Here is a 15,720-nt window from a genome sequence, read left to right as displayed (position 1 = left end):
TTGCCTTAAACTGGGGGTGGGGGTGGGGGGGAAAGTGTTGTCCCATAGCTTACTATTTCAGCTTAGTTCTGAGCTGCAGCTGGATAGAATTGGTTGGGCTTTGAACAAAGGGAGGGTAAAATTTGTATTGACTTTGTGAAAGCTAACAGAAACCTGACATCTACTGTATTTGTCATAGTTAAAAGCATGATACTGAATTGTTCTCATTTTCATACATGTGATGAATTAGGAAGATGAAAATGAAACTTTACATCTTTTTCAGTTAATTGTGCTTTTAAAAACAATGTCATAATGTGCTATAGTTAGTGGGGCACAAGTGTTTAGGAAGATAGTTCTAAACTATTTAAAACTGGCCTATGGTTAAAATAATATTACAAGATTATCCTTTGGTACTCAAAACAGGAATCCAAAAAAATATACATGAAGTCGATTGTCTCTGATTGACTTCATCTAGTTACTTTACCTCTAATATTATGTTGTACTTCTCAATACTAAATGTACGAAGTGATTTCATTTTCTGCCTTGAAACCTTTTGTATGCATTGATACTTCTGCTTACATTTCATTCCGTGAGCACAAAGTGTTTCTAGATGACTTTGAAGCACAGCAAAAACATGATCCCATGAAAAAAGATCATTAAGACCAGTGTCCTGTCTACTGGACTGTTTTGTGCCAGTGATTCTTCCCAGGAGTATTAACTAGGGGTGGAGCAAGTAAGCTGTAATACAGTTTCAAGCATTTATTTTGACCTTCCTCTCTAATGGCTCCCTGTTGTTTGGCTATTGAAAAATACAGAGTGAAGCTGGGACAGCAGCATTCAGGTTCTGACATGACCCTCACTTTCGCCTTATGAATTCGTGTAGAAGAATTCATGAGCTTTTTTTTGAAAGATCTTCCTACCAGGAATAGAGCAGCTGGGGTGGAGTGAGGGAAACTGAATGGATTTCTGTGAGCCTAGGGAAGCTAGCATTACTCCATATAGAAGTGCAGAAAAAGAGGCTCTGGCAGAGGACAGTTCAGAGCCCCAAGCTTTTGCTGTGGTCTGCCTTTCTCCATGGGAGGATGCAAAACTGAAGATCCATACAAAGGAGTTCACTAAAACTAAAGTTTAGCTAAGTTCACTAAAACTTGAGCATCCTTGTGCTGTGCCCACTCCCTGATCCGTTCCTTTTCTTTGATTTGTAGTTGTATTTCTTTGGTTTGTTCATGTATTTAGCGGAAGTTAAAATCTTAAGTCTTAAAACCTTAAGTCTTTCTATTTATTTAATATTTTTATTTGAAAGTGCTTTCCCACATGTTTGTGAAATGACTTATTTATTCTCTGCTTACTTAGCACAACCTACCTGTGAGGGAAATCAATTCCAGTGTCAGACTGATGGTGAATGTATCCCACACTCCTGGGTATGCGATGATGAGGAAGATTGTGAAGATGGTTCAGATGAGCATCAACAGTGTCGTAAGTATTTAATATCTAATGTTATACCAAGTTCATGAAGTAAGAGATCATTAACATAACATAGTGATAAAATACAGTAACAAACCTACTTTAAATGCAGCTTTTACCAGAAGAGTGTCTCCAAAGTAATTTTAGATATTATATATGCAGATAGGACAAATTTGCTGTATTTTATTGAAGAGGCATCTCAAAATCTTTAAATCTGAAAATTACTGATGTTTTAGTTAATTAAGAATAAGAGAAATAGGAAGATATGCAGTGCATTCTAGTTCTGTGGCTGATACAGAATTTAGCAGTTAAAAAAATGGTGAAATCTACATAATACCCTGATACCTAAACACTGTCACAGCAAAAGCTGCTTCAGACATTGCATAACATAATTCATACTAGCATCTCAGAATTAAAAAATAAAACAAAAAAACAAAACAAAACAAAAAACAACCTTCATTTCTTTGTAGAAGTTTTACATATATGCATAAAAAAGGAGTTATCAAGCAGTTAAGTATTTTTAAAGATTCTTGTATCATGTTCAGAGATGCTATTTAATGATGCTACTATTGAAAATGACCAGAGCAGTTCTTTCTCATACTAGATGTACAAGAAGTGAGTATTCCTCCCTCGTAATGGATGGGAGGAATACTAAAAGTCCTGGTATGGGATGAAAGTTTGGTCTTCCATTATTGGGACAGCATCATCTTTGGACATTGTTCCTATTACTACTTCATTTAATGTGCTACACTGGTAGCAATTCAAACATAATTAATACACGAAGTGTTTAATGTTCTCCGTGTATTTTAGCAGCCTTACTGCCATTGCTGTGGGCTTTTCTCTTTTTGGTATTGGTAATAAGATACATATTGATTATAAATAATAATAAAATACAATACTCTGATTTTTTAATTTAGTAACTAAACAGTTTAAGGGCTGCATGCAGTTATTTATGTGCTGAGGTAATGAACAGTGAACTGGGATGACTGTCGCACCAAATTATGTTCTCTGCTGCATTGTGGCATGAAAAAGGAAGAGCAAGTTGTTATGGTGTTTTTTTGCTGCTACTTCTAGTAATAGAAGTTCCTTCTAACGTGTGATTAGATTCATTTTTCCCGTTTGGTTCTCTGTGTAAATTTTGGATAATATCTTTAAATTGCCTGAACAGCTCAGGAGATGTTCAGTAACCCCCTTGATTAAAGGTTCACAGGTTTGGGTTGGAAGAATTTTTCTCACAGTTTACGTGCCTGCTTGTCGATCTCAGTATGTGTTCCTGCTAAGGATGGAAAAGTTGGAACTAAGGTGAACTGCATTTTGTTTCCCTCTTCCTCCGGGCAGGTGTCAGCACAACTGCTAGTTGTGCGTTAACTAACGAATCTGTAAATAAAAATGCAAAATGGTCAACAGCTCTAGGTTAACTTTTGAACTGAGTCAGTGTAACACTGTTCTCCATGTACTCGTTAATTGTGAATATTTTGAAAAGTTTCTGTCCGTAATTACACAGCAGAACTGTGCTGTTGCTGCTGTTTTTGAGCCATCTCCTCGTATGGGACTTTTTATCTCTGTGCTTGGGAATGATAGAGGAGCTTTTATTTTTTGAAACTTCCAAAATCTTACCTGAGAGCCAGCTGGACAACAGATCTGCAAGTCACAAATGCAGAATTGCAAAAATACCTGTTCTACTTTGCTGTATTGATTTTATTTTTATTTTTATTTTTTTCTGACACGAGTATCTGAGCTTGCTTTGGGAACACTGCTGAAAGGAGGAAGAATAGAGACCCCAGTAAAGCAGCAGACCATATGCCAGCATATAGATTAGGGTGATGTGAAGGCATAACATGAGTTTGGAAGGAACAAAACTGCAAATGGCAGAAGGGAAGTAAAGTTAGCAGTGATTTTACCATTCAGTTATATCTTCATAGACTCAATTAATTTGCCTAAGAGGAAATGAGAGTATAATTTAGCTGAAGTAGAATCAAAGTAGGATCATACAGTTTTATGTGGTTGCTTTTCACTGACATAGTTATCTTGAGAAGTGACGTAATCATTCTCAGCCCACTGGTAGTTACCTGACTGTTGAGGTCCTGGCTGTTTTATAGAGAAGTGCCTTACCTCCAGCTCTGCAGTGTTTACATGGTGGCAATATAGATGATTTCTTGTTCATATTCATTATGCTTGGGTAGTTCACCAAATAACTGACAGGCACTGACATATATTGACCCAGTAAACAAAATAACAGAATAACTTGACACAATGAGAACTAGTAGTTTTAATCTTTTAGGCAGAACAATTAAAAGGAGGTAATTTGTAACCTAGAGGTCCACCCTGCTAGTGGAATGAAGCAGTAACCCTGCAGGCTACAGAAGGCCTCACAGAGTTACGTTATTTGCTATCTACTTGTCAAGCATTTTTAAGTCTACCTGCACATGCAAAAGTAAAGGAGGGGGGAAAAGTCTTATGCTTGTATTTGTGAGAAGGATGGAGTAATTAAGAAAGGAAGAAAAAAAGTAGTTTTCTACATTAAAAACTCCTGGTTGAAGGAAAAAAACTCATGAATGCCTGTTTCTTGCAGCGGGGAGGACATGCTCAAGTCAGCAGTTCACGTGTTCAAATGGACAATGTATCCCGAGTGCGTACAGGTGTGATCGAGTAAAGGACTGCACTGATGGAACAGATGAAAGAGACTGCCGTGAGTCTTAACCCTTAGCACTATATCTAGTTTCATCTCATCTCTCTGTGGCATTTTAATCAATTTGTAAGATTAAAGGGCTTGTTGATGGACAGGATGCCCACAATATGCTTCTTGTTACGAGAGTTTCATTGCAAATTCTTTTGTGTATTACAGCTGATATTCTGATACAGGTTCATTATTGAGGAACTCAAATGCAAACCACTACCATAGGGTCAAGACTTCTTGTTTGTCATTGTCCAAAAAATAATAAATATTGCATGGGAGAAAAACAGCCATGTTTAAATGGCTGAAAGCCTTAGGAGACTCAAAGCTAATTTTTTTTTTTTTTTTTTGTCTTCTGTTTGTATACCCTTTACTGAAATCAGTGGTATAGCTATAACCTGTACAGAAAAGCAGATTTTGATCCCAAATAATTTATTTGAACAACTTAACCCTTTGAAAAGCATTTGTTTTCAAAAACTGTAGGTTCTCCAGTAAATGAAGCAGCATTGGGTTGTACTGCATTCAGAAAAGCTGTTTATATTGTGCCAATAAAACAAAGATGGACAAGTATTTTTTTTCCAGTCTAACTTCCACAGAGTTGAGGCTGCCTGACTGTCTGGCTACAGCCTCCCTAGATCCTAGCCTAGATTGAGTACTGATGAAGAAGACAACTGGGCACAGAATCAAGGTTATATTTTTCAGAGATGCTTTTGCCTAATAGCTATGCAAGAGTGTGTGTAACAGCATGTCTATTCATTGTTGATATTGAGGAAAATCTTCACGTCATTCGTATCAGCTGTTAGAACTTAGTATGCCTCTGAGAAAAAGGCCAAACTCTAAACTTTGATCAGAAGCAGATTGGAAGCAGATTTGGGGGGGGGGGGAGGGAAATAGAGGTTAGCATGATAAAGAATAGATAAAGAAGCAAGAAATGAGTTGCTGTTAATGGTTCTACTAGGAGAAAAATGGGCATATGTGCATGCTACGTAAAGGAAAACCGGTATATTACATGGTTAGCGAACTGCTAATGCATTTTATCCCTGACTCAAAAGTGGCTAAAAATGTGTGCTCTTTAAAGTGAAAGGTGATTTAGAACTAAATGATACTTTGGAATAAAAGGTTGCTGAGACAGCCAGCTTGGAACTTTTCCATTAGACAGACACACAGCCAATTTTTAAGTCACCAACACAAATGGCTAAATGCCAAGATACAAAGTACCCCATATAATTGCTGGAAGAATATCTTCTGTATCTTGGCATTTATCTGTTAAATATCAGAAACAAAGAGATTTATAACTTAATTTAGCAAACGTATTACACATGAAAAAAAATCTTGAAGATATTTGTTTGAAAAATGGATTTTCTATGAATTGAAAAAGGGGAACTGCTCAGCACCTCTGAAAAGTCTGTAAGTAGTCTGTGAATAAGGTATGAAAAAGCCAAATGAAATGAAGTGATTATTATAAAGCAGTAAATCTGTGACAGACTGGGAGAGGAGTCCTAAAGACAATGCCAGAATTCTTTCTTTGGGCTAGAAGTCACATTAACACGTGAAAATTGAACTGCACATTTTATTTCATGCATAACATTCTCAGCTAAATAATTAAAAAGGCAGTTTGGAAATGAGTCTCTAGATACCTTAACAGTGGTGCTCTGCTGCTGTGTGCTCCAGTCACTGCAGAATCAGACAGTAGGCCCCGTGACTGTTGTGAAGGCAGAATATTTAGCCCCAGGGAGAGGAACTGCCTCATATCAGTCAGCAGCCACTACTCTGTTTTATTAGAATATGTGTTGACAGTCCCTCTAAGACAGAAGAATGACTGTGACTTGGAACATTAAAAGTCGCAGTGTTGGACTAGTCTAGAGAAATGTGATGGTGCTGAAGACAGGTAAGTCAGGAAGACTGAAATGACAAGACCTATCTTTGCAAGGCCTGACACTTTAAACAGAAGCCATAAGACAAAATGAATTGTTTGGTAACTTTATTAGCTATAGAATAGGAATTAGTTTAAGTATTAGATTTTACTGTTTTAAAGCAGATTTCAGGAGTTGCTTTGAACATTATTTTTTCTTACTGTTACTATCCATTTCCCTTTCTACCCTATTTGATATAAACAAATAGAAGTATCACTGTTTTGCTCTCTTCCTTTACCTCTATTTTTCCCTTATCACATGATTTAATAAATAAAAATGAAACATCCAGGAACTATGGAAGAAAAAGAGCTATTTAAAATTGATCCTGTTATTTTACGGAGAATCACAGAATGCAAACTTACATGTACATCTGTTTACTTATGCCTTGCACTCACTGATCTTTCTGGAAGCAAATTTAAATTGTAAAGAAGATAAAGTTTTATTGCTGAATAAGTTACATTATTTAAGAAACTAGTCAATTGCAAAATGTCACCAATATGAAGTAACTCAACAATTAAGCAAGTAATAAAACAGAACAAGGGGATTCAGCCCCTTAGTCCATTTTACTGCTAATGGGATTAACAGGAAGGGAAAACTACCCATGCAGAGGCTATGATAAACATCAGAACAGTGTTTCAGCTATGGGTCATGTAATTAGTGCATTGAAGCTGTTTCAATTTCATAAAATGATTTTTTTTTTAAAATTTCCATTTAATATGCATATCAGGTTTTTCTAGCTGTCTTAGTAGTCAGCAGCTAGCAAATACTTCTATTTTAAAACTTCAGCAATGCAGAATGAAGTGACAGGCAATTTAGGGTCACAAATACTTCTTTGTAGTAAGCTGCCAATACTGGCATCACTTTACTGTATTATATACTTCATTTCCTTCAATTAAAGGTAGAATTTTCTCTTCTGCCTCAGCTTTGCAGTTGAAAAATGAAAATCCCAGCCATATCCAATTTTGATCTGCCGTGACTGACAGCATACAGCTCTGAATTCACTTCCTGAATACAGCTTTGGTGGCTGAGCACTGTGCTGAGCCCAGGAGGGAGAAAGGGGAAGTTTTTTAGTGATGTATTTGTTGAAGTTGATGGGCTGAGTGCTGGGCCAGAAGCTCTAGATTTTCACTTCTAATTTGGATGTTGAGTTGCTGCCATGGGTCAGCTGCCTAACCTGTTAATTCCTGCCTCTTGTTTCCTGCACTCTGTAGCTGTTGTGGTCAGGAAGAGGGCAGTCAGGTCTGGGATGGATTTGCAGAGACGAGGGTGAAGGTGAACAAAGATCAAGAACTGAGGAGATCATAAGGGATGTAGTCCAAACAGGAAGAAAAGGGCTGTGGTCAGAGGCTAATGTTCTTAAAGTTGGACAAATTGTCTATAATAGCTCCAGGATAAGGCAAAAATTCAGTCTGAAGGAAATGTCTGCATCAGGGAGAGTTTGAGTAAGGGAAGAAGCAAAACTGAAGCAAGGTAAGAAGGAAGCAAAAGGTTATAGTGGCAGGGATCAAAATCAGGAATTAAGGCCAGGGACAAGGCTTTGGTTGGTTTGCCAGCCCTCAAAGCATCACTGCTATGAACTCTGCCTGATACTATGTGGCTCAAAGGAATTTTGGGCTAGGTCCTTCTCCTAGTGTCTGTTAGCTCTCTGGGCAGTGATATGCCCCTGTGAGATGGTGACTCATGGCAGTGAGTCAAAGAGTTTTAATTATTTTAATTTTGTAAAATGTTTGGAAGTTTTGCTGTGATTAAAAAAAAAAAAAAAGACACCTGAAAGTAGGAAACTGCCCTTTTATTTTCTTTTATTTTCTTTTATCCTTCTTGGAACATGGATTGGATTTACAGAAGGTTGTACTTCCCATATACCTCCTACATCTCTGTGACAGAGACGAGTGTCTGCTGAATCCAATACCAATTGCAGCCGTTTCCTGTTACTGTTTTTGCATGGATGTATTTCCAGCTTCCAGAACACAAGTGTTAGGCGGAGAGCAAAGTAATAGAGCTTTGCAATTCCTGTGACATGGCTTTCAAGCATCTTCCACATGCCATTTAAATGTGTTTGCAACTGTTGCCCCTGACCAGGTTGTGGGTTACAAGGAGCAAGGTCTCTCATCTGTCATTTGTGCTGGCATCTACTAGTTGATCATATTTTGCACTGAAGTGCTGGCATATTATGGGGAGAGACTTCAGAGAAGTATTTTGGCTAAGAAAATGAGATGCCTCAGAAGAAGAGGAGAGAGAGAAGATATCACATTCTGCCTGCACACTGGAATGAATGTAGTTGGGTTTCTTCCTGTTTCCACAAAGCTTGTATTATCTTCTAGGAATGGAGGTCTCAGGGAAAAGATCTTCTCTTTTCAGTTTTCTTTAATAAGCCACAGGTTCTTGGAAGGAGAAGACAAATGAAACAGTGTTCACATGAAATGAAGGCTCTTCACAATTAAGGCACGGTGAAAGAAAACACTGTATTTTCCTGTCAGTCCCTTCACTTTTCATCCTAACCCCATCTTTAGTCTCATGCTGCAGTCTCTTTTCCACTCTCCACTCTTGTACAGCTGTATTCTGACTTCTGTAGATGCAAACTACCTACCTTGTCCTTCTTTTAACTAAGAACATTATCCATCCTTTACAACTCTTTCTAATGCACCTGTCAAAAAAAGCTATGTGTCAGGGTCCCTGGAAGAGAACCCTTCCTTTGACTTTTTTTTTGTAGTTCCAGGTCATGCACAGAGGTCTGACACTTTTTCTGTGTGTACCCTAAAGCAGAGACAGTATGACTAGCTTTTCTGGTGGGTATCACTTCTTGCATAGCTTACTTTTTTTTTTTTTGATACCCAAATATACTGCTTTGGGATGAGGTGCCCATAGAGAAATCTTACTTTTTAAAAAAAGTCAAATAAAACTACAAGATGTTTACTTTGCAAGCCCAAAATGCAGTGAATAATATAAGAACTTTTCACCTCAATTCAAAATGTCACAATACGCACTTTCAAGATTTTCTTTGCTGGAGGGCTTATCATTACGCTAGATTGTAAAAGTATTCCAGTTTAGGGCGCTCTTTCCCCTTCTAACTCCCTCTGCCAAGGTCCAGATTCTTTTCAGAATTTTCCTTTTAGTGATATGGAGTAGAAAACTCAGCTCACTAACATTTTCTTAATTTTGGAAAGACAGATTTTCTCAAGTCTTTTTCACTAGCATCTTTAAGTAACAGGCAACTTTCCCATTCTGGGCTCTCCCAGTACAAGAGAGACAAGGGAATGTTTAGGGCACGTGTTGACATTGTCCGTTCAAGGTGTTGGAATGGAAGCTCAGGGAACTAGCAACAGAAGGCCGCAGGTAGGAACGCAGCAGCTACCTTTCTTGGATTAGCCACCTGCTGTCCCTACCTGCCAGTTGCTGATTTATATTAAGTGTGGTAAAAGTGAACGAAATGGAATTGAATCTATCAGGGATGCAGTTGGGTTAGACTTGTTCTAGTGGACATCAACACAACTGTTTATGTTCTCACATTAAGAACAACACTTAAAATCATGTAAGCCTCAACCACAGGTGACTGAAGTTTAGTGGGAGTGTGATGATATGTAGCAGAAGTGAGCAAAACAGTTTGTGACTGCCTGGAAAAATTGCAGCTTTTCTGAGTTCTACAGAAGTAATTTAAGATCCATGTTTTGAATTTCAAGAGTATGAATACAAACATCCCTAAGTGAGAGCCTGCTCCGTCTACGGTATTCATATTTATGGAGATAAAATGGAATAAGAATTCAAACTGAAAAACTAAAAGGTGTAAAATGAAATTTGATTATTCTGTTTCTTGAGTTCATTTATCTTGCTATATTATCTCTCCATATAGAGGAAAATGTTCAATAAATCCCACTTCTAAAAATAGCAATTATTTGCTTTTACCAGTTGTCTGAAACAACTTTTGGCTATGTAGCAATATCCTCTCCTACTCAGCATTAGTACCGCAAGTGCTTAATTGGTCGGGTAGTTCCATTGAACTCACTGTTCATATGTATAAATATTTTCGGAATTGATTTAAAGTTCTCTGAAATAATCCCATGGATTGTAGGCCATCTACTTAAGTACAGCATCCAGAAGATGAAAACATAAGTTCGATAGATTTTTGTTTGTTTTGGGAAGGGGAAAATGAGTAATAAAAAACAATGATCCCAAAGTGGATCGCGGACTTCAGAGTTTAACATCCTTGGTTTAATTAGAACAAAAGGTTAAAAATGTGAAGTCTTTGGATGTGAGAGCTTGCAAAATTCTAAGAGGATCTAGGGACTGTAAACTTCAGGAACTTCTTTTCTACCTAAACACTTTTGTTAAAATTAATAAAGTATAAAACTGAAATACTAGAAAATAAAAAATGTTCACTACTTGTTCTCCTTTCATATTGCATCATCTTCTGTCATATTATAAACTCTTTGGATTGTGAGTAGTTTTGAGCTGCATGAGGGCATCTGATTTTTCCCTAATTTTTTTGTAATGATTTTCAGTAACTACATAGAGGATATTGTTAAATAGCTGTTAGGGGAGACATGTATTAGATAAATGGGTTGTTTTTCAGTTGTAGTAGTATAGCAAGTTGTATATTCCTGGTTTATTTTCCAATAAATCAAGATAATCCAGTGGATATCTGGATATGTATGACTCATAGTCTATGGTCTAATACCTATGCTAATACCAAGGGATTTCTTATTGTAGGCTACCCAAGATGTGAGCAGTTATCCTGTGCAAATGGAGCATGTTTTAATGCAAGCCAGCGATGTGATGGCAAAGTTGATTGCAGAGATTCTTCTGATGAAACAAACTGCAGTAAGTACCACATGCAGAGAGATCCCAAACAAATTAACTTTAGAAGATGGTTGATAAAGTACAAGATTTGTGATTTTCTGACAGATGTCCTGTATGTTTTTCTGTGCTAAAATCTCTTTCAGCACATGGATGCACCAGTATGCAGTTTCAGTGTGCTAATGGAGAATGTATCCCACGAGCCTTTATCTGTGACCATGATGATGACTGTGGAGACAGGAGTGATGAAAATTCTTGCAGTATGAGGGTTTTTTTTTTGCCTTTTTTTTTTTTTTTGTGTCTTCTTCTCTTCCTTTAAATTCTTTACTAAGAAGTGGTTCAAGTGCACAGCACATAACAAAAAATAGATTGCTTGGCTATCTGACCATAAGAAGCTAGTCACCGTTCTACATAGTATAATTTTTTTTGCAGTAGCAGTGCTGCATCAATGAACTTTTTTCCAGACTGACTTTGCTGCATAAGCACCTTACTAAGCAGTAACTATTTGAATGTGCTGGATTCAGTGACAGCTTGCTTCTTGATGTTCTTGTCATTTTGTTCAATTTAATATGGTCCAAAGGTAAATATTTTTTTTTTGGTCCCCAAATTGGTTTGGTTCCTTTTTTGCATTTTTATTTTCTGTTCATGTCAGGTTTTAAATTCACAGTTCTCTTTCTGGAAATTTCTTGCTTATTCCATTCTTCATGCTCAGGTATTCCAGGGTATTGCATCTCCAACCAGCATCATCGATACAAAGCTGTCACTTACAGAGGTCCCCCATTGATGATGGGATCTGAGTTAATTTTATCTTGTGTATTGTTGGAAGGCCATATGTTGCCATTTAGTTTCTCTGTCCTAACAAGGACCTAACGTCAGCATGACTTCTTTCCCCTAGGATATTTCTCTGTTATCTCTTTGGCAATGTCTGTCCTTTGGAGGACCCGTAAATGTTTATGAATTCTTACCAGGGAATGCTTAACAACCATGGAGGGCTTATACAGTGCTGGACATGAATGTTGTTTGAGTTTTTTACTCTCTTTCTCTGAGTACAAGGCATACAAGTATCTTTACCCCCGATACCTTGGGTGTCATCTTGTTATGTCCACCTTCAAGAATCTTGGTAATAATGTCTAGTACATCTAGTTGCAAAATTAGTTGAGAAATTTAGCCTATCTTCTCATTTCTGTAATAAAAACCACCAGTGTTATTTTAAAATAAAATTCATACCTGAAACCATAGCAAAACAACACTGTTTACAATATACGTGAGATATGGAACTAGCTCAGTTTTACAGGAGAGATCATAAATGATTATTCATCTACCAGACCAAAGTAGTATTTTGAGCATTTTGTAATTTAGAGTACATGGATTTACTGGTGTTCCTTTCCTTAGCTTATGCAACTTGCAGAGGCAATTTCTTCACTTGTCCAAGTGGCCGCTGCATTCATCAGAGCTGGATATGTGATGGAGATGATGATTGTGAAGATAATGAAGATGAAAGAGGATGTGGTATGTATTAATGCTAATTTCTAATGATGATGTTTTCGGAAGAAGTCCTCACTAAGCTAATTCTGTGGAATAATGACCAATCAAGATGTTTTTAGATTGTTTTCATTCTGTGAAAACCATCACATTCCATCTTTACCACTTTTTTTTTTTTAAATTTATGCAATACTTAGTATATTGTAGTGTATATGATAATTATTGCTGTGATATTAAGTATGATGCAAACTAAGTTTATCATATAGCAACAGCAGCTTATTCTTGCTTGACTTTTGAAGTCAGTGTTCTTTTGTTGATTTCTGTAGGCAGAAGGTAGGTCTTCACTGAAAGTGATAATTCTCACTGTTGTAAGTAAAATGAGCTTTTCAAGAATTACTTTTTTTTCATGAACTTTCTAGGAATAGTTACTTTGTAATAGAAGAAGAGCTGAACTGTTTGATTCTTCCTTCTGTATGCAAACTATTCAGATTTTACCTTCAAAAAATAATTATAGGCATGTACATGTAATCAGAATTTTTTCCAGTATTCTGTTTGCAGGGTGTTCTTTTTTTTCTTTTCCTGTGAAAATTTTTAGGTTATCCATTAGAGAGACATAAGGCTTCTATTAACCAAAAAAAAATAAAACAACAACAAAAAAAGCTTGATAATGAGAATAACTCGGTTCCTGCCAAGATCTGTCATGCAAGAAACAGAAATTTGAATGAAGAAAAGCGTGTTTTTTTTTCTCTTTCATTGGCCTTTTCTATGATAAGTGTTCTCCACTTCATTTAAACAGCCTTTATATGTTTTTAGACCACAAAACCATGTTTCCTTTGCTGGGGTACCAGTTACTCTAAAACTAAATTCTTTTACTTTTTCTAAACACCACCGAAAATGAAAAGAATTAATATGTCTGCACAAGTATTGTTTGCATTGTAGTTTGACGGTAAAAGAAAGAGCACGACAAGGAAGTATAGATGATACCTCTTTTATAGTCTTTCCCAGCTGTGTGCAGGAATCAGAAACTGAATAATGAATAATTGAGATGCTTTGGGAAGGTTTTAGGGAAGAAACTTCAAGTATTATTTGAAACATATTCCTCAATTAGGCCTGTTTCTCTTCACAGAAAGTGGTCATCATGAATGCTACCCAGGAGAGTGGGCCTGCCCTGGGTCAGGGCATTGCATTCCAATTGGGAAAGTGTGTGATGGAGCTGCAGACTGCCCTGGGGGAGAAGATGAAACTAACATCACTGCTGGCAGACACTGTAGTATGTATTAGAATCAAAAGCATATGTAGAACAGCAGAAATGTCTGTATTGGTATCTTTTCACATTTACCTTTTATCTGCTAAACAAAGCAGAAATTTCGGAACCTTGCTATTTTATTGGTACTGTTTTGTTTGAATGGTCTGAAAAAGGCATACATGTGAACAAACCACTCCTTTCATAAATCTGTGCATCAAGTTTCACAGATGAGGATTTTAATTCCCTCTATATATCCTAAAATGTACTCTGGAAGGCTTGGACAGGTGTGCTGTATGCCTTTTTAATTTAAGTATTTGTGTTTTTCTGTAAGCAAAAAGGAATGCTGAGTACTGTTTGGAACACAGGACTGAATCACTGTATTGTATGCCTTGGCTAAGTCACTTAGATTAGAGTTTTCAAAAATGTCTTTTCACCTGGCATATCTGGTTCATCAGTTGGTGGTGTACATTTATTTTACATTTTCACATATTTTATATTTACATATATAAAATATTTACATATTTTACATTTTTAATTTTTAGGAAGAGGAAAATTTCTATTAATGAAACCGTGCCATTTGGGATAGGAAGACAGGAAAAAATAACAGGAATTTAAAACTTATCATAAGAGCACCTCGTGCTTTGCTAAATGATGTAGTTGTGACATCAGATGTGGGCTGCAAAATGAATTGTTTAACAAAAACTGTTAAGAGAATGAAGAAGGAAAGGAAGTAGGAGGAAGTCAGCAAGTGCTCTACAGTTTTAATTTGGTCACCTGTCATGGAACTGTTCATTAGTTATTAGTACAAAGAAAAGGAAGAGGGATAAAGGTAAAAAGAACAAAGACAGGAGAAAAAGATGTGTTTTTCCATGGACACAGTCCATCCAGTATATTCCAATGTATTGGAGTAGTAGGCATATTCTTAATACAATGAAATAGGTTATTTTTTCAGCGTAAAACAGTAAATTATGAGGTTATGTGCCAATAGATGGAGCTCAAGGAGGCATTGTTCATGAGTAGGTTTTGTGGAACCAGAGAAAGGTATGGTGTGTTGCAGATGGCTTCCTCTGTGCATCTGTTCACATGACATTCTTACTAGTGGTGTCTCTTAGAATATTAGTTCTTCTCCTTTAACTCTTATTCTCAAACTCTATTATAAACGTTAGCCTACCTTTCATTTCCTTGCCTGCATGTGTGTGACCATATGGGATTTTTGTGGAACTTCAGACATCATTTCATGTGCATGTTTGTTCTAAGAAACTGTTCCTGAAATTGTAGATTAATCATTGAAAAGGCTATAGTGTTTTGACTGTCAAGTGAGGGAAAGCTGTTCTGCCAGTAATAGCTATACTTGTATTTCTGAACTATTTCATTTCCTTTTTAGACATATCACACTGTGCTGCTCTGAGCTGCCAGTATCGCTGTCATTCCTCTCCTTCGGGAGGGATGTGTTACTGCCCTGCGGGATATACCATAAGTAGCAATGACAGTCGTACTTGTATTGGTAAGTGAAATACAGTGATTGAGATATCTGGTACCTTCTCACAGCTCAGGGGGAAAGTGGATACTGGAAAGCTGAGTTCCAAGTGGATGGTTGTACTGGCAAATAGAGAATCTCTAAAGTCAGCAAAAGAATAACTATCTAAATAGTACAACAGTTACATGGTGACACAGAAAAAAAAACAAGCAGATATCATAAAGATGAATTCAATAAGACTGTTAAGGACATAGTGAGAGCATGATCATGTTTAAGATGATTTATTCTTGGGTGGTGCTTTCCTTATCAAATTGTGTTAGAGGTCTTTTAGTGATTAGATGAGTGGAATATGTTTCTGCTTCAGAGATGTGTTGTGCTGTATGGCTGGAGAATCAGGTAATGATGTTGAACTGTTCAGGACTTTTTGAAAGTGGATGGATGTGAAGACAGTAGAACATTTGTACTTCAGAATGAAAATAGGGCTTTGTATTTGCACTATGGAGTAGCTGTATCTTCTATGACATATCAGTATAGACGTTATTCAAACGAAAATGAATTTTTGCAAGAATGTAAAGGTAAGTGAGGTATTTTTGTGCTTGATTTTTATTCTTTATCTGCCATACATTAGGAGCACAAACTTTTGGTGATATAAATGATTTATCTCAGTAATTGGATATATAGTAACTTCAGAATT

The 15,720-nt window shown here is 36.7% G+C and overlaps 1 protein-coding gene across 5 annotated transcripts in view; it reads left to right on the top strand.

Moving 5' to 3' along the window:
- The window catches only part of LRP2 (LDL receptor related protein 2), a 117,992-nt gene that overhangs the window by 18,737 nt on the left and 83,535 nt on the right, over nucleotides 1–15,720 (top strand). For all 5 annotated transcript variants that reach the window (XM_072040913.1, XM_072040911.1, XM_021272033.4 and 2 more), the window contains exons 3-9: nucleotides 1,333–1,455; nucleotides 4,016–4,132; nucleotides 10,735–10,845; nucleotides 10,968–11,081; nucleotides 12,214–12,330; nucleotides 13,430–13,573; nucleotides 14,934–15,053. In XM_072040913.1, coding sequence (XP_071897014.1) covers nucleotides 1,333–1,455; nucleotides 4,016–4,132; nucleotides 10,735–10,845; nucleotides 10,968–11,081; nucleotides 12,214–12,330; nucleotides 13,430–13,573; nucleotides 14,934–15,053 — 846 coding nt within the window. The remainder of the gene's footprint in view (nucleotides 1–1,332; nucleotides 1,456–4,015; nucleotides 4,133–10,734; nucleotides 10,846–10,967; nucleotides 11,082–12,213; nucleotides 12,331–13,429; nucleotides 13,574–14,933; nucleotides 15,054–15,720) is intronic.

This window comes from Anas platyrhynchos, chromosome 7 (assembly GCF_047663525.1).
Source record: "Anas platyrhynchos isolate ZD024472 breed Pekin duck chromosome 7, IASCAAS_PekinDuck_T2T, whole genome shotgun sequence".
Lineage (NCBI taxonomy): Eukaryota > Metazoa > Chordata > Aves > Anseriformes > Anatidae > Anas > Anas platyrhynchos.
This window is presented reverse-complemented; position numbering and strand designations above follow the sequence as displayed.